Source organism: Haliotis rubra, unplaced genomic scaffold, assembly GCF_003918875.1.
Source record: "Haliotis rubra isolate DU_JTF1 unplaced genomic scaffold, ASM391887v1 Scf192, whole genome shotgun sequence".
Lineage (NCBI taxonomy): Eukaryota > Metazoa > Mollusca > Gastropoda > Lepetellida > Haliotidae > Haliotis > Haliotis rubra.
Genome location: NW_025765914.1, coordinates 1,290,522 through 1,310,558, shown reverse-complemented (window position 1 = coordinate 1,310,558; position 20,037 = coordinate 1,290,522). Strand labels below are relative to the sequence as shown.

Here is a 20,037-nt window from a genome sequence, read left to right as displayed (position 1 = left end):
TGTGTCCCTGCCCCTGTCTGTGTGTGTCCCTGCCCCTCTGTGTGTGTCCCTGCCCCTGTCTGTGTGTGTCCCTGCCCCCTGTGTGTGTCCCTGCCCCCTCTGTGTGTGTCCCTGCCCCCTCTGTGTGTGTCCCTGCCCCCTGTCTGTGTGTGTCCCTGCCCCTGTCTGTGTGTGTGTCCCTGCCCCCTCTGTGTTGTCCCTGCCCCTTTCTGTGTGTGTGTCCCTGCCCCTTTCTGTGTGTGTTCCTGCCCCCTTTCTGTGTGTGTGTCCCTGCCCCATCTGTGAGTATGTGTCCCTGCCCCCTCTGTGTGTGCCCCTGCTCCCTCTGTGTGTATTTGCGTGACCCCTCTGTGTGTATTTGTCCCTGATGGCCCCCCCCCCCTGTGTGCGTGACCCGTGTGTGCATGTCCCCCTCTGTGTGTGTGACCCTGTGTGTCCCTGTTCATGCCCCCTTCCTGAGTGTGCGTGCACGCGTGTGTGTGTGTGTGAGAGAGAGACACATGACCATATTTAACACGGATCAACGAAATATTCCATTTGGTGAGAGAGTGCATTTCAAACATGAGGGCTAGTTTGGATGAATGCATGATAAGACATCCTGTTTGATAAGGGTTCGGCAAGCTCTTTCAGCATTAGATCCGTCTAATGCATTAGATTTACACATTTACAAACTGTACATGACAAATGACACAAAACCTTGTATTCTTATATGTTTATTTGTTATATACAAAGCTTCATTTACATAGAAATATTAGTAAGAGATTCGTGAGGAGCAAGCCAAGATTGTCAAATATTACACACTGCTCTCAAGTTATCTTCCGACGTATATACATGTCCAACGCGATCGAAACACTGACCCCTCGACCTGGAGTATGTTGGCATGAGTATATAACCCATATAGTTTATCATTTCTTACAATAAAAACAATATGTACATATCAACACGCATAAAACTACCAAATCAGCATGTCGCGCTTTCAAACAAAACAAAAACAAGAGTAGACGCAAACATAATAACATTGCATTATTTGTCTTGTTATTTATGAGTAGAAGACTCTACACGTTAGCAATCACAGATGGGAGTTAAGATGTCGAATAAGACTGACGTTGCTAGGCAACGCCATTGTCACGTGGCCCGGTGTATGTGTATACTGCTGGCACTAACATCCCCGAGATCTACAAGTATGCACACTGTACAGCCAGATGATACGGATTTACCAGTAAAAGAGTTAAGCATCATGTACCGCTAGAAACGGAACGAAATATGGATAATAGCTGCCATTATAATGCTGGGTTCAAGCTAACGGTAGTTTTAACTGGTAAATGATTAACACTCGGCAACTATGCGGTCACATCATACACAGGCAGCGCAAATACCACAGTCAGAACAGTGCACCAATTTGATCAATACCGGTAACAAATGTTTGTTCTTCGAACGCTTCAACACACAAACGACACTCTACGTGTACTAGAATCACAAGCGTTTATTGGTACTGACAGACGAAGCCGAACGGCATGCTCCCTTCTTATCATTCACACACTTCACGGTAACTGCAATCGTCCTTCATCAAAGGTAGACAACACAGTCCGCTACCTATCACAGTGAGAGTTGTCTCCCCAGCCATCTGTTGCATGTAGCACCAAAGCAACAGGTAATATATACCACGAGCACATCATCACAGACAGTTACGGTAGTTTCAGCATACATGTAATTCAAACAAAGCTTCAGGAGTTGTCGACTTCTTTTGCGTGTATGGGTGTTGAGAAAGACTTCCGGAAAGACAGTCCATTATGTCATGCGCAATGTGCCGGAAGGCACAGGATGGGGCTGAGAAATGGCGGCAACCAGAACGTATCATGTCCACTTCCTTCCCAAACAAGGAAGTATTTTGCATTGCTCGCTGGCCAAAGAGGGCAAACGTATTATGACCATTCGGGTGTCAGTAGCAGATATATACACATAGTTAAATGCTGCCATTTGCAAAGTATTATTTACAGCGCCATCTAGCGTGTTTTCCCTCATACACATTCCTGCTTTATCGAGTTCCTCAGTCGCATAGCAACGGCAGCAACCAGAGCGGCACCCTTTCCTGATCCGTCGTGAGATAGTTGAAGTCGGAACTGAAAGATGCAAAAGGTGGGTTTATAGCTGGTTATTCTATAGTAACGCAAAAACTGATATTCTGTAAATATAGGGACATAGGGACAAACTTACGACCTGGGTCCTGATCCACAAAGAGTTCCAACGGTTTATCATGAGCTTAGGAATGTCGTAGCTCTACGAACGAACTGTGGATCGGGACCAGATCGCGACTAATTAAGCTAATGTTCTGATCGATGTATGCCTTAAACAAGCCCAAAGAAACTTCTGGAAGTTTACATGGTGTGTGATGATGCTCTACGTGAATGAGAAGACAGACTGCGTACCTTGAGCCCTGGTTTGACGAGCTCCTGCATCTTGAGGCTCATTAGGTTGTGGAAGCGGGGGTGGAAGCGGTACAGGGACCCGTCTACTGCGATGGTCATGTCACCTTTGTTCTTCTTGTTGATCAGAGTGGACAACCCTGATGGGGAGAGTACACAATCAGACAATGAAGAACCAGAGTACAATCAGTAAACAATAAGTATCCGACAATGAAGAACCAGAGTACAATCAGTAAACAATAAGTATCCGACAATGAAGAACTAGTACCCAGTCAGTAAACAATCAGTGCCAGACAATATATATCCGGTACACAATCAGTTATGGATAATATATAATCATTGCAAAATTACATTCAGCGAACTTGTAAGCCCTTCAAACACACGTGGACGTTCTGATAGTTATGACATTTCCTTTTCTCAAACTAAAACACATATGTAAACCGGATGTGGCAATCACATGGCCGGAAGTACTTACCAGCAGCTGAAAGGAATGCAGCTCTTGCTGAGATGAGGGTGCAGACGTACTTAACAATCTTACAGTCTTCTGTGGTGTAATTCTCAACACCAATCTCGTCAAGGACCTGCTTAGTGTTGCGGAAAAATTCGTCATGGTCGCTACAACAGAATAAACAATAGGCATGTGAAATCGTTCACATTATCTCAATAGTAGGATTAGACTAAGGATTAGTCTCTGAATATATATAATTTTGATAGTAACAAACAAGCCCATTTATATTGAAAAGGAGTCCTAGGGAGACCAGAATTTCAGAACCTGAACCTGAGGAAATCTAGACTTGCTTTATTTAGGGCTTTAGCACTGCAGAGAGGGCTTGGCAGTAGGGAAATTAATGTGGTTCAGGGACTGTGAGACAGACTATAGCAGGATTAACCCTTGTAAATGTGGCGTTACCGAAATAGCAAATGAGTGTAAGAATAAGAGTGTTTACCTTTCGATTTCAGAGACGTATTTGGTGTAGAATTTTCCTCTCTCGAACAGATAGCAATCTCTGTCTGCACCGCGAAAGATGAGGCCTTCCATGGCGAGACGCTCAAGGACGAGTCTGACTATCTCTCCCATGTACATACCGGAGATCATCTTCTCTAATCTGGGAACACATAACAGACCATTATAAACCTTCAGCCACACCGTCACCTAAATCCGTCGCATATATGTATAACGGGAGTCTATGTCTGTCTCTGCGGTGTGCGAAGTGATTGATTGAGTGAGTGTGTATATGTGTCATTCACAATGTTTCCCAGTATCTCCTTCACAAGTGTCTTTATCACGTGTGACATAATTAAAAATCCTAAAGATATCAAGCCGTACAATTCAGGTATTCCAATCAAAAGAAAACCCGCAGTTCCAGAACAATATAGCTAATCAGACAACTTGTCATGGCAGAGTCTATTCCGGGAATAATATGTCATATCAACCGACTTCCCAGTGAATAATCAATGTTGCTCATATTTTCCTGTCTTAAAAAGTTATTGGAAATCGGTTTTGGTTTCATATTTCTGCGAACATCGAGTGAGTGAGTGAGTATGGTTTTACGTCCCTTTTAGCAATATTCCAGTAATATCACGGCGAGGGACACCAGAAATTGGCTTCACACATTGTACCCATGTGGGGAATCGAACCCGGGCCTTCGGCGTGACGAGCGTACCCTTTAACCACTAGGCTACCCCACCGCCCGTGCGAACATAGAACTATGTAGTACTCAACCATGGCTTTTAAAGAACATCCCATTTGTTCCTATGATTATCGTTCAGCTGCCATAGCTTATGGGTATTGTAACACATTACCTTTGAATCGGGGGTGACTTTTTGTAAGTTGTACATATAATGTAATGGTCAGTCGTGTATCTTTTCATTTTACATTATGAGTATGTAGACTCCGACTTACACTTGTTTGCCAGGGTTGATGGAGAAAGTGTCCAACTCTCGATCGTATTCAGTCCGCAGGAAGTCTAGGCACCCATTATCTCCAAAGGCTCCCCATTCCGTATTGATAATAACCTGAATCAGAAATCAGAAACTTAATTTGACTGTTTCAAGCTTCGTCCTGAACATGTGTTCCAAAAGGCTTAGTACTGTGCAGCAGCTGCCAGAATACAAAAGACAACCACACTCTGGTCATCGACTAGGTGAATAGCGAACAAACATGATAGACCTAGAATTTATGTTAGTATTGAACACATTCTTCTCATATTGTGTCGATCACATTCAGACATCCAGATCCATTCTATGTATGCGTGAGCGTGCATGTGTGCGCGCGTGCGTGTTTGTGCTTGACTGGATTGGTGCATTGACTGAAGAGAGCCAAATGAATGGATGGATGGATTGAATAATTCCTGGCTAGAGACATACCTGTTCGGGATGGGTGTAGTCCCCGTCCCACAATCCAACATTGTCCAGTTTCTCCATATAGCAAGCGTTACATCCGGTTCCTGTCAACAAAAGACCAGCGTTGTCAGCATCGTTTGTTCTTTTCAATATGTTCTGTCTGCTACAACTAAACACAATGCTATTTGATAAATAAAATAACAGATGTATTTACCCAGAATAAGTCCGATTTCGCAGTCTCTGTCTGTGTGCGCAGCTGACATCAGCGTTCCCACGGCATCGTTGACGATAGCGACGATCTCTACGTCACAATTCTGTAACAGAAACTATACACATGTACTCGACAGTCATAAACAAATACAAGTCGTACCAACACATGTGTAATAGTACAGAAATGGCTACAAAAATCCTGCTAATGTCTTGGGTGTGTTACTTTTACATTATAAACTGTGGGCATTGCTTTAGCTGCTGCCAACGAGAACCTAGCCAAATGGGGAAAGGTGGGGAACTCCAGAAATGGGCTTCACATATTGTACCCACATGGGAATCGAGCCGAAAAGGGAAACACTTAACTAGCTAGCAACCACCCGCCCTGTTCACAAACCGTGGGATTGTAGAAGACAAATTGTTCTGCACGATACTTAAACTATCCAATGCTGTACAAAATATATTAGGGAAAATGGCTGCTAGTTGCTATGAAGACGTCAAGCCGAGTGTCAAACAGCCCGTATTTGGGGAACATTGTCCTGCTCTTACCGTTCTGCGCCGGAGCGCTTCGTGTAGCAGATGGCATATGTCTTCACCCACAACACCCTCACATCGGAAGCCCTTCGTCCATTTTGAAAGCCTCGCTTTGGCAAGTCCTTCCTGTCTGCATGGGAAGGAGAATGTGAATCCCAAGGGTAGTTTCTGTCCGACCAGGTCGTGATCCCGAACAAACTTCCCGATACAGTCAGCGATGTGATCGAACAACTGCAAGCAAACACAAAGACATGATCACATATGTCACACACTGACACAGCTTCGAGAAAAAGATACGTTAAGACAAAAATGAAACATAACTCAAACAACCCCCACCCCAATGGCCACCACCCTGATCCACGCACCTGTTGTCCTGTCCCGAGCATGATTCTCTGAGGGATAAGGTAGGTCTTGCTCTGGATGTCCACATCTCCCTTGTTCAGCTTCACCAGCAGCACCCGGAAGTTCGTACCGCCAAGGTCAAGGGCAAGAAAATCTCCATTTTCTACAAAAGGAGTATAAACCTATCAGTTGAAAATGAAAGAAACGACTACTGGCTGGACGTTTTCACCACTGACTTTCTGATCTACCGACAGAAGGCCGCATACATGCACAAAAAGTCTGTTCGACTGCCGTGGCCTTACTCCAGTGACCATAATGGTCTTTAGCAACCAGCTGTGGCAAAGTGGCCTTAGTGGAACCTTTAATCGATGTAATTTATCTAAAGTAGAAATTACTACTGTCCTTAAGTCAATATCCCTGCTCAATTCCCTCCATGAACTAGATCATTTCTTTACTTGTCCTTCAAATTGCTTTATTTCAGTGGCCTTACTAAAACGGACATCCTCAACATTCTTATTCGAATCTCCTTCCCCCAAGGGCCTTACCTGAGCCATCCGGGAGCGATCTGACGAATGTCGGGAACATCTTGATGTCCGCCACATGGTGTGTATGTTCCTTCAAGCCATTGTTCATCTCCTGATTCAGTAAATGCATCACGCGCTTGTAGGTCAAGGTCGACAATTTGAAGCCCTTGACAAAAGCCTCGATCTGCAAGAAAGAAGAAAATGACATAAGATCAGCACTAACTAGGAAAACAAATACAAACGCATTAAATACATGTGCAGCAAGTATGAAACATGCAACTAGTGTTGTCATATTTCCGACAGGAATAAAAATTGAAAAAACGTGTTTTAACAAAGGCCCTGAACAACAATAAACTAACTTTCGAGGCGGTTCGCGTAACATGTTATTCTAAATACACGACCCATTATGCAGTATGAGGCTGTGTTTTGTAACATGATGAATGTATAAAGCCTGACTACCCATGTGGGTCAGTAGGACGCGGGCAAGAGGACGGGAGGGCAGCCAGATGTACGCCAAGCGCCGCCCTTCGTGAAGGTCAACGATAGTCCGGCCCATGACCGGGGCTGCCACTAGGACCAATGTATCACACAGGAGGGCGAGGACTCTCGAATAGCAATGACAATGACATACATTATACCTCAACAGTGAAGAACTTCGGTGGTTGATAGAGGCGTATTCTTTGGCACTGACATTTTACCTGTTAAAAGTATTCTACAGGTACGTTAGTAAAAAACGTATAATGCAATCTGTGAACAATTAAAACACCGCCTCAGTTTCATAGGTGCGCGTTTCTCCTAATACCCAAATTTATAAGCTTTTTAGAGGAGGGTTGTATTCCTGTTGAAGTTCGTTTGCGTGTTGTTTAACGCTGCAATATCCCAGCTACATCAAGACGATAATAAAATTTTCAGCATGGACCAGACAATCGTGAGCACTTATCTTGCGATGACATGCATCATCCAACTCAGCAAGCATGGCCCCCACGACAAGCATTCTAAGACCAATTCAATAACCCGGATCTTCACGGGTGGGCCAATGAGCAGTGGAACATACGAAAGCCCACTGTTGCGTTGCGAATGTTAGATGGTGCATTTTGTAAAACGAACGCTGGGTGTCCCGACAGATTGTGCTGTCAACAAAACTGACGTCCTGACTTAGTGATCGGAAAGTACGTCTTGACTAGAGATGATTTTCTGACTATCGATAAATCAGTGTGCACGTCATCTGTTTGTGAAGACGCTGGCAATCAGTCCCTGGGAAAGCAATGTGTATTTAATGCTATCACTTCTCTTCCTAGACCCGCAAAGAAAGGGGAAATCAAAGATTGAGATGAGATTGGATTTTCCAGAAATAAAACCGTTAATTAGGTTGGGTTACGGACAGAGCTGTCCAATAGTTGTTCAGATGTTTGACAAACTACGTAATGTGACATCCTGCAAGGTTTCCGCAAGTCTCCAACTGTCGATGGTCAACCAACACGCGAAGCCATGTTTGACAGTAACACACAATGAAGAGGTTATGCAGTCGATGCAACCGGAGGAAATTGCACTTATACAATGGATTCCGGTCTCCTGTCATTTTCTTTCAGCAAGATCAAACGAGGAGGAAGCAAACAGGAATGTCCAGAAGATACCTTTGATCCCCATTTATGCAAATTTTGAGAAGAATAAACACGAATATATTTCTTACCTCGCAAAAACATTCTGAATCTACGTCGCATTGACAGGTCTTGGCAATTTTCGAACTCATTTTGACTTCGGTCCGGAACACCCACCAGCCCAAGATGTTCGGCAAAGGTAGAAAGTTTTAGGACGTCGAGCGGTCGGTCAGTGGGATATTCCGTCACCGGGCGGACTGAACAATAAATGTTATCTACGTAACGCTTGGTCTTAAACACCAGGTCATGTGACTTGTCGTGCAACCTTGACACTACTCGCGTGATACACCAGTCTCTACAGTCACTCTACACTAAGCCCCTCCCCACTGATTACCAACGAACAAGACGTTGGACAACTGGATTGTTGCCGTCACTGAACACACCAGACTAGATTCTCCGAGACATACTTGCCAACAGCCTTTCTGTACCCATCCAATTGCTACTGGAAATACTCAACTGGATCAAATTTCACATGAGCATAAAAGTTATATATAGGATAGACAAACGAAACTCCATGCCATTGCCCAAGAAAACTCCATGGTAAAATACGCCGTCCTTTCGGCGACTAAAGCTTCATACATCACTCAGTTCCGCTGAATTTTGATGAAGAAGAGTATCACAATATATTGGAAAGCTAAATACATGCCAATAATGTAATGTGAGCTTCAACTTTTAATACCAGTTCCATTTATTCTTGTTTGATTGGGGTTTTCTTGCAATGCGTCTCCAGTAAGGATGTCCTTAATATATATAACACCATAAGCTCAAATATCCCAACCACCCGTTAAACCTACAGATACAAAACACACCCCTGTAGCAACTGTAAATCAGCGAAAAGTTTTCCAGCCTGAAAGTGGTCTTTAAATAGTGAAGAACAAGTGGCTAAGGATCCGTTGCTTGCCTTCAGTTGATGATGTGACGACATAGAAAAGGTCACTATAAAAGATCAAGTACACAAGAACACATGCTGACCCTGGATCTCTGTCTGTCCTTGACCTTTATAGAAAACACCAAAACGAGGCTGACGAGGTACGATTACATACACCATTGGTCAAGGGAAGGATCTGGTCCGAGCATCTTTGATGACATACCAAGCAGAATCAGTGTTATTGTTTAACGCCACACTCAGAAATATTCCAGCTATATGAAGGCGAACTCACAGCAGCACGAGTTTAGTCAAATTATTTAGTCTAGTAAGATCAGCTTAAATAGTACAAACGTCACAACACTGTGGCCCTTATTCTCGAAACTGACTGACTGACTGAGTTTGGGTTTATGCGGCTTTTAGCAATATTCCAGCAACATCACGGCGGGGGACACCAGAAATTGGCTTCACACATTGTACCCATGTGGGGATTCGAACCCGGGTTTTCGGCGTGACGAGCCAACGCTTTAACCATTAGGCTACCCCACCGCCCCTATTCTCGAAACGCTCGTAGCCATAGAATTCTTAACTTTGATCGTAGCCAATATGTTAAGAATGGGCTTAAGAAGTTCGTAGGGCTACGAACGTTTCGAGAATAGCTAGCCAGGATCTCAGGACTTTTGTCTTTAGTCAGCAACATGATCCATGAATGCCTGGGCTTGTGGAGGATATTGCAGCCTATTGGAATGAAATTCAATAGTTAACTATAAAAGGTTAAAGAATATAGATGCGTCTGTGTTTATAAAGTGTTGAAAAGATACAACTTAGAGAACTAGAAATGATTATATTTTTAGTCGTGTGGTCTCAGTCGTATCGGCGATATAAGTTTCCGGATTGTCTCCAGAACACTCATACAGCGTTAGGGTGGTTAGGTGGTTAAAGCGTTTGCCCATCATCCCATCATCATCAAACATCTCAGTTCGATTCCAACACAAGTAAAATGAGAGTTTCGCTGATTGTTTTATCTCTAACGCAGTGATATCACAGGATTGATGCTTTACGCATCGTGTTTGAGATCTTCAGTCTATCTAAAGTAGGTTAAATGAGAACGTTGTGCTCAAAAATGACCCGAGCCACGTGTGTCAATACCATGACGTGAGAGTGATCTATGACGTTTATCACATAGTGATATCGATAGTTATCAGAGACTGGCTACACTGAGTCAGGCTACACTCAAGTAACACTGTCAATCACTACCTTTCCTATCACCACCAGCGCTGAATGCGTGTCACATCTATTCAATGGAAATATCTTCTAAATTAAGTTCTCTTATCAGTGTTTACACTATTCATTTTTTTTCGGTTAAACCCTTGAACATGTGCCTTTATTGCATATCCAGATCGCTGTGCAGTTTTGCGCCATTCATGCCTGTCACAAAACCGATGATTTTGGGTTCGAATCCCAGAGGGTTTTTTGTAACATTACAGCACCGTGTTCTTGGATTTCACTAAAGTGGAACATGTCTCAGAATTGCATCAGTTCGGGGTTTCCTCCTCAATCAAGCAGACCCGCGTTAGCATAACTGAAATAATTCTTCAAAGCGGCATCATAATACATTAACTCATTATTGATCCATGAACATTGTTCACTTTGTAAACGGCATTTGAGCATAACATAAAATCGGTTATAAATATCCCCGCATGCAGATTAATTCGATGTGCATAGACGAGCTTCAATAATAATACTCAATAAGTTTGACATACGCAGGACGTCTTGTTTGATCATGTCCTCGACAGTTTACCCTGTACATCCGGTTTGGCATTGATTCATATATATCATTTTACCCATTGAATCCATTACGCATGCGCAGTAGCAAACTGCGGATGGAGCTGTAGCCTATTTATACATCATGTGTTTACAGAGTAGGTACAGAAACAGGGCTCGCATTGCATCAGACAGCTTGATGAAACACGTGTCAAATTCGGGCACACAAGATCATACAGGTTCATTCCAATATGCTGATGACATCGGCTATTTTTGGAACTGAACGCAATTGTAAAACACAATATTATGATCTTGTTTAGACCGATAATTTACTTTTACCTATGTCCCATCTTCACAAGCAATAACATTACCTGGTCAAATTGGACAACCTATATCAACCTACAGTAGATATAAGCAGTAATGAGGTCCTGTTGTAAAGAAAGTTGGACCATTCCAACTTCAAAGGTTCCATTCAGTATATAAGGAAGAAAGTCGTTAAAAATCTAAAAAACCATCACTAAAAATCAATAACATCAGGTGTTCGCAGAAATGGTAGCACCCGCTACTCCCTCTAGGATAACGCTGTGACGTTGACTGACTGACTGAGTGAGTTTGGTTTTACGCCGCTTTTAGCAATATTCCAGCAACATCAAGGCGGGGGACACCAGAAATGGGCTTCACACATTGTATCCATGTGGGGATTCGAATCCGGGTCTTCGGCGTGACGAACCAACGCTTTAACCACTAGGCTACCCTACCGCCCCTGTGACGTTGATGGCGATGGTGCATCCGGGTGGGGGACAATGACAAGCTAACCACGCACACAATGATCACCTCGACATTATGTGAGTGAGTGAGTTTAGTTTTACGCCGCTTTTAACAATATTCCAGCAATATCACGGCAGGGGACACCAGAAATGGACTTAACACATTGTGCCCATGTGGGGGATCGAACCTGGGTTTTCGGCGTGACGAGCGGACGCCTTAACCACTAGGCTACCCCACCGCCCCCCTCGACATTATGTACTGCATTCTATATCCATTGACTGGATAATCGAGAATGACAACGGATACTTAGTCTGTCTCACTGCCCCTAAAGAATACACTAAAACAGGAGACTGGAGTGATTGCGCAAGTCTAGACTGCCTCAGTTCTAATTTAAAATTCTTGTGGATATTTATAAAGACATGTCAAATGTAACTTTATTTCTGGAACTAAATGTCAGTCTAATGGATACTAGGAAACATTGCATGACACCAATACTAATATCAATATAGCTGGCGAAAACTGGTCGGTGACGTTGAACCACCAGATGAAGTTCAAATGTGTTCCTGTTACCAACGTAGAATAATGTGTCGTTCGGCGAGTGTGGAAGACATTCTTTTCAACTGCTTGTTATTTTGGAATGGGTCACATTATGGCTGTCTCCTGCCATTATGCATTAACCTCGTCTACGCAAAAATGTCATGACATATGGAGACAGCGTAAACTGGTAAACTGGGTGTGCTGAACTCGCGAGAGGCTGTTATTTTGCCTGGACTGCCAATAAACCTAAATCTGGTGCTCCTTTAAAACGGGGTCCGCCTTCTGCTCATTCACAAACTGTGCAGATAAACCCTCTATAATTCGTATTTTGAGATCGTCACGATACTTTTTTTGTTTTGAGTAGGGAGACACGAGGTTTACGAAAAAGCGTCAACAAACGTTTCGATATCGAACGGTGTATGATTGACAGCCATTTCATGTATTGATAGGTAGTATATCGATCTGTACATACGTACGGTATTGTTTGATAACAATACATATACCACATGGACAACAGAGCCCTCCTTCCACCAGTCGGAATCAAGCATTCTTCCATATAGTAATGGAATCATAAGTTTTAGATTACAGTCAATATTTTATTCCGACAAACCACCATTGATGGCACAGGAACAATACAATAAAATTATAACATAAATGATAAATTTATACAAGCTGGGTCCGAAACAGATCGATGAACATTTAGGGCGTGTGTGTGCGCGCGTATGTGTGTGTGTGTATATATATATATGCGTGCGTGTGCGTGTGTGTGTGTGTATGTAAATATGCGTGTCAGTATAGATATAGTCGTTCTCACAGTCCCTGAACCACATTATTTTCCCTACTGACTAGAACTCTCTGCAGTGTTCTAAATGAAGCAAGTCTAGATTTTCATCTCTGGTCTCCCTGGGGCTCCAGGATTTTTTATTTAAATGGGTTTATTTGTTACTATCAAAATTATATATATTCAGAGACTAAGCGTTAGTCTAGTATAGATATACAACAAGCGCACGAAGATATTCGATATCTTTCAACGTCACATTGTGAATGAATGCAGTCCCTGGCGGCCTTGTTTGGGTAGTATCACATGACCGCGATGTCTCGTGATTACACGCGTGAGACGGCGGGGCTTTGCTGTGTCACGTTATAGTAATTATAGCTCGGGGCAGTGGGGCAGGGAGGCAGGTGCGTGGTCATTAATGGCCGAAGTCTGACCAAAGGTCAGCGTTGGTATTTCATTCGCAAGCAGCGTAGTAGTATGTTTTATCAGGGATAATCTACGTTACATAGTCTCCCTGGTCTTATACTCTGTAGCAGTCGGTCCAGTAACAAGATATCAAAGATCTCAATGTCCAACAAACTAGTCCCATAAACCGCGAATGCATACATCATATTTAAATACATATCAGGTAATCAGGTATTGGCGTGCTTGAACAGATTGAGAAGTGACACTCCTTATATCATGTAAATCAACCACTGACAATAAACATGACTAAGTCTAACACGGAGCTTCCGTCTCTCCATAATAAACAAAATAAATCCTATATTTCTTTACAACGCTTTGGTGACCCATCCGTTACAACAATGGCGTTCCCCTGAATGTTTCCGGTTGCGGACAGGTCTTCATAATAAGGGGCTAGGTACACAAAACGATCTTAAAGTTACGACAATCGTAAATCAGCTTTCAAGAATATACAACGTACATGTAGTTAGTCTTCAGATTGTTCTGTGAAGATAAGACACTGGTCCCATGGATTGATTGTATGGTCAAAGACTGGGGTATTTTGAAAATTCTGCGATTAAGACGATTGTACTATAGTAATGCTGTACAATTACAACTTGGCAAAACCTGATATCACACTTATAAGCCTACATTAATCAAACAGTATTCGGATCAATGGGTAACAAATTAAATTATATTACATAGATACATTTCTAATATTACATATTGTTTAATGTTTGTATATCTGTTCTTACGTAGTTCCAACGCATTTAGAAGTTGGACGAACATGAATACATGACACGTGTTTATGAATAACAACTTCTTTGTAGAATTAGCAGGAGCTGGATTATGTGAAGCAAAACTTAGCTCTGAAACGTCTTATAAGATAAGGGGCGGTGGGGTAGTCTAGTGGTTAAAGCGTTGGCTCGTCACGCCGAAGACCCGGGTTCGAATCCCCACATGGGTACAATGTGTGAAGCCCATTTCTGGTGTCCCCGCCGTGATATTGCTGGAATATTGCTAAAAGCGGCGTAAAACCAGACTCAGTCAGCCAGTCAGTCCTTTAAGATAAAGAAGTTGTTATCCATAAAATCCATGTTCTGCATTCCTGTTCTTACGTATTCCGTATTCTATATTGACATATTACTGATTACTTATCCCATGTCCACCCTGTGGATCTTACTGTCAATATCAGCACATGTCTTTGCCCATGTTCCTCGTGTCATGGCCATATTACTGTCAATATAGGACATGCTGTGTTGGTTTCGGCTGAATATGGTGACACGGGGCCAAGTTACCGATCACTAACTACATTAGTGTACCACTAATCCATAAAGACGGCGATATAGTTTCACCTAATCCTCGCATAAATGTGCGGACGGATTAAGGTCGAGTTGGTCTTTGATGACAAACCAGAATTCTTCAGAATTGTTGATTGGTCTGACCCACGTCTAGCATGGCTCGTTAGCTGGGTTGAATCTACCGATTGAGTAAACAGATCACTTGCTTTATAGGAACCAGTATGGCGTTCTGCCAAATACGACGTCGTAATAGGGCCAACTCACATGGAGAACAGATGGACTAAGTCTCTGAATATATGTAATTTTGATAGTAACAAATAAACCCATTTAAATTCAAAAGGATCCCCAGTCAGATGGAATCATGAGGGAATCTAGACTTGCTTCATTTACGGCTTTAGCATTGCAGGGAGGACAAGGTACTGAAGGCAGTAGGGAAATCAATGTTGTGGAGGGACTGTACAGACTGAAAAGGCCCTACGTAAGAGTAATGGTTGACCTCAAGTACTGGATGAAAGGGTTACATCTTTTATAATGTCAAGGAAATATCAGCTGACCGACTATCATTCCAGTTGATATCCCAAAACATATAGTCCACCTGTGATTTACCATTATGAATTTAGAGGCCAACCATTTCGCTTGATGCCCCTAAACGACCATTGCTCCTGTCATCTCAAATAATAATTTTACAGGAATATCATCTCATACCACAAATACAGCTATTCACTCTGAGTTCAATATCATAAATCTACGGGCCTATCATTTCATTTAATACCACAGACACTTATTGCGTGTTCCATTCCAAACAATAAGGTTCCAGGGTGAATTACCAAATGTCGGTTACCTAGCAACAAGTACAAGGACAAGGTAGCTATGCAACCAGCTTCATGAGTAAGACGTACAGGTCGCTTATACTCTATGTGCCAAGGTTGGCATACCACCACTGCACTGTTTCAGGGACACATCTACCTGGCGTGGTTTAAATATGGCTAAGATTTATAGCCCTGAGTAATAATGTTGAATGCCATGCCAAGCTAATGGTGGACAGATTTTAGAGCTCGACCTATAAAATGTACTTATCTAAACAATAAATCTAATAGTTTTCAAAAGGTCTTAATTGATTGTACTTGTGAAAATGTGGCAAATGTTAAAATGAATAAAAATCAAATCCAGATTATGGGTATTATGAAACACTTTCAACAGTGCGAACAAATAAATAATACATAATGTTTCCTATTTACTCATATCTTTTGGGGTTTAAGTCTACAGTAGGTCCCCAGCAGCATATTCAGGTAGAATATATATTATTTTGATAGTAACAAATAACATAATCCCATTTTAATTGAAAAGGAGCCCCAGTGAGACGGGAACTCAGAACCCTGGGTAATGTAGACTTGCTTCATTTAGGACTTTAGCATTGCAGAGATGGCTAGGCAGTAGGGGAAATAATGTGGTTCAGGGAGTGTGAGACAGACTACACATTCTGATTGGGAGGGGCCATGCGAAGAATAGGTGGTCAGGCTCGGCGACTAGATGGAAGTGTGTCATCGTACCGGGCAATGCTGATCGATGCTCATAATATCATTCAATGTTGTTTTTCTGGTCCCGACTCGATAGTGTACGTCATATTTCTTTAAATATTGTTTAGTGTGAAAGTATACGCACGCACGCACGCAAACACGCAATCAGTTAATATCGCTGATGTCCAGAAGTCTTCGTTATCTGGTAGAAACATTTGGTCGAGATTGCTGCATCGTAGATCTATATTTCAAAAATAATAACCCCCCAAAACAAACAATCACCGAACCTTTAAAATTGATTAAAAAAGATATTCTCTCGGTTTACTCAACAAAACTTCCCTGATCTATATCCATTTATAATGTTTTCTGGTTTCAAGAGGTTTAACATAAATTCTGAGTTGAATTTCCTTAGAAGTGAGGTTTCGAGGCTCGGAATAGAGTCAGTGTATATACAAGCACTGTATTTTGGTAGGGTGACTGATATTCACGTTCTGAAACATATTTTGATAGGTTTTTATAATGTTTTAGGTATATAATAGATGGGACAAGAGACTTTCTCCATTTTCAGATACTTGAAGAAATCCATGAGTGCGAGTCAAGGAATCCATTATTCCACAAGTACGTTGACTTCTTGGATCTACTGGTGGCACGTACTCATGCAATCAGGTTATTTTCTGAGCGAGGAAAAAAGTTGAAATGACAAACAGCTTGGCACTGTTGGTGTTCGCCAGTCTCGTGCCACGTGCTATACATATTAGACCGTCCCGGGAGTGTAATATTACCCATTCCTGGGGGTCAGGACTATTACCCCAAAACTGTGTCTCAGAACATTCTCATGACACCGGTGTACGACTGAACCCAGCAGTAGGGTCCTTTAACAATAGCAAAATACTTCATAAAAAAGTTAACGAACAGTGAAATTCGCCATGATTTGATTTTATGAACAGTAGAAAAATTAGAAAGAATTTTCAACATCGCCCACTGAATCCTTAAACAAGTACTAATTTAGAAGCAATTCCGTGAATCATCTCTATTCTGTTGTTCAGCGCCTATGAGTCTACTACCAATGTAAGGCTGCTTATTGATATACGTTATTTTTTATGTCCTTTAGGTTAAAATGACATTCCTACAAATGAAAGAGGAAGCTGGATGAAGCGCCTTTGTAAAGTCAGTAATAAACATCAATCGACCACTGCCCTATTTGGATGTTCATATCACTGAAAAGGCTTCAAGTGTAATTAAGAACAATTTAAGGCAGGTTACTTCAAAGACTTCAGCCTTGTTTTTAGTGATGTTTTAAAATTGCCATGCGCTGTTTTGCCTGACAATTGAACGGAAAGACTGTCAAAGATAAATAATACGAACGCTAGGAGATTGCATCAAGTTGTTTTTTACTCACAGAGAGCTCAAAACGTTGAATCTAACTCAAAGTTGTTTGTGTCGTAACTCGATGGGGAAGCTATTAAAACTGATAAAATCAAACTTGGTAGAAATGGCAAATAGAACAGAAACTATTGCGCAGTACAAGATGAAAATAAAGTTATTAAAATCTAACTACTTCAAACATGTTTTGATAAAACGCACTTAGTGTCTAGGGAGAAAAGACACGCATGCCATCAAGAAAGGTCATTACCCCCTTCGCGAATAACAAACACTTGGTTCCCCGTGTCTTCAACGCCTGCTACATTGTTGCTATTACATTGAGTAATTGGCAGAGAAAGGGTCATTTCTTCTCCTCTTAGCATAATATTAGAAGTTGTCCAAGTGAGTCAAGTCAGGCGGATATATCGTGAGTGAATTTGGGTGAACTTGTCCCATGGGACAGCCCCTCGGTTGTATAAGCCCAGTGTGGGAGGACAGCCAGCCGAAAGTGACTTTGTTGAGATGTTGATCAGTTTAGCGAACACTAGGAGCACGGGAATAATGACACGAAGGTTCATCCAGACCTATCCGTCATAGCTTGTTTTATTGATCAAAGCATTAATAAGCATAAAGTAAGACCAGGCACGGACGGACGGACGCACGCACATGCATATATCAAAGCGGCAAAGCTGAGCAGTGTAAAGTTGTACATATATAAGTAATTCACATACAAATGACACAACACGAAGTTTTATCGTTCTTTGAAACGTTTTTCACACACACATACGATAAAATACATTATTTTGTCTACAAATTATAAAACAGACAAGACATATGTTTACATGAAATTGTTTCTGAGGAAACGTTATGACCAAGAAAACATCGTATCATTCAAGGATATTTTAGATTTACCAGAAAATCTGCAAAAAGTATAGACAAGTATGACTGCATTGAGCAAATTTGTACGAAAAACAGGAAATCCTTTCAGAGATGTTAAAGAAAGTGAAAATAATTTGAGATATTAAGAATCCTTAACCAACATATGCTTGGTTTTTGTACTTTTGACTTAAATACACAGCGCGCCAAAATAACGGACAAGAATGCCCACAAATCATATATCAATCCACACAAAATACATCTTCACACTGCCACACATAAAGTCAATTGTTTCAAATAGAGTTGATTAAAAACGCCACGTGTTTAAATAAAACTATTTGTTAGTCTCTTTTAACCCTGGTTTGTGCTAAATTGCTAGGTCTGGCCCCACACATTGAGATCAATACCGCTACTGCGTTGTAGGGCGATACGCCATATACAGGCTGCCTATGTATGTATTGGTCATATCGTCCTAGCACATCCGCGTGTTTGTTTCGGACGAAGGTTATTTCATCAGAACATCAACACAATGTAATACAAAACTTGTTTAAATCAGTCAAGTGGAACAAGCGCGAGGGACATGGGGCATAGGATAATATATTCGACTTCCAAGATGATTGTGGAGGTGTGCCAGCCACACACCCTATTCTGACCAATCAGAACAGGGCATCGCCATAGCACGATAACACCGAGGTTTTGATGCAGAAATGTGTAACTAAATATGAAATAAACAAACAGTGGACATTGCACATATGATTTACATTGATTTAGCTGTGCCTATATTTCATTGACGGTACAAATGGAGACACTAAGAGACCACAAGCTTTGGGTACATTCAAACACATACACAACATGGTACGACATACAAATGACCCACATATCACATATCATTCCTTGTTGTGTTGATCTAGGCAAGAAAACACACAACACGTTCAAGATAAAACACTACACAGTATCCTTAAACATCATAGAACACATTCAAAACATAAAAGGATCAAATCTCGATCTCTGAGATGCTCAGACCTTGACCGAACCTCCAAATGTTTTGGTCGGGTCTATAAATAGATCCATATCGTACGCGGCAGCGCCCTTGTTTTCAGTTGTTCAGGACTCAACAAAAGCTCGAATCTGTCAAAAATGTACAGAAACTTACCTTTTCATATTTGGAGAGCTGATCGGGCGTGGCAGGCATGGTTAGGTTCAACAATATTCCACAAATCTGAAGTTTCTATTTCCTGAATGCCAAGAGGTGTCTCGTCCCACACTTAAACTGAGCTGTCTGCTTCGGTAGCCGTAATGCATTGGCCTCGTTTGCTTCATACATATTCATAACGTCATGAATAGTAATGAGTTTGCTGGCACAGACTGTGTTGTTCGCTGTGAGGACTGGGCTCCGCTCTGACCTCGCGCTGACGTCACGCGCGACGATACGGGCTGGGGTGAAGGAGGGAAGTGGGAGGTCGAGGAGTAGGGGGGAGAAAATGACAGGGGGGTATCCGAATGTAGGTCGTTATTCAGACAACACACAGCGGTGACATTTTTGTGGGAAACTGAGCGTCTGGCGCAATGTGGCATAATTCGTCCCGCCACTGGATATGTAGATACAGTGTTTCCATGTTTATACGGACTTCAGGCGTGTTGCATAAGTGGAGATATTCCATATCCAGCGTATATATACATTATACATAACAATAAAGACGACCTTCTTTGAAACGGGGCGGTGAGGTTAAAGTGTTCGGTCGTCACACCGAAGGTCCGGATTCGATTCCCCATATGGATAATATGTGCTTTTAGGTG

General features: G+C 42.0%; 1 protein-coding gene across 2 annotated transcripts; it reads right to left on the bottom strand.

Moving 5' to 3' along the window:
- Positions 1-700: 700 nt before the first annotated feature.
- Positions 701-19,552, bottom strand: LOC124274594 (hexokinase-1-like). Of its 2 annotated transcripts, none has more exons than XM_046709961.1 (11): positions 19,394-19,552; positions 6,395-6,557; positions 5,873-6,012; positions 5,523-5,738; positions 4,981-5,080; positions 4,791-4,870; positions 4,327-4,439; positions 3,371-3,529; positions 2,899-3,038; positions 2,427-2,563; positions 701-2,120 (listed from the first exon to the last, which is right to left on the bottom strand). In XM_046709961.1, exons 1-11 carry the CDS (start codon positions 19,430-19,432, stop codon positions 2,019-2,021), a joined length of 1,389 nt encoding a protein of 462 aa, XP_046565917.1. In that variant the 5' UTR covers positions 19,433-19,552; the 3' UTR covers positions 701-2,018. The 2 variants fall into 2 exon arrangements, with proteins under 2 accessions (XP_046565917.1, XP_046565916.1); XM_046709960.1 differs by lacking the exon at positions 19,394-19,552 and adding an exon at positions 8,064-8,237.
- Between the last annotated feature and the right edge of the window lie 485 nt (positions 19,553-20,037).

Excerpts from the sequence above, each read along its gene's own strand:
- LOC124274594 (XM_046709960.1), bottom strand. The coding sequence starts at position 8,123 with ATGAGTTCGAAAATTGCCAAGACCTGTCAATGCGACGTAGATTCAGAA. Across the intron at positions 3,530-4,326 it reads ATCAACCCTGGCAAACAAGT|ATTAGAGAAGATGATCTCCG; the intron begins GTAAGTCGGAGT and ends ATGTGTTCCCAG. Across the intron at positions 2,564-2,898 it reads TGCATTCCTTTCAGCTGCTG|GGTTGTCCACTCTGATCAAC; the intron begins GTAAGTACTTCC and ends TCTCCCCATCAG.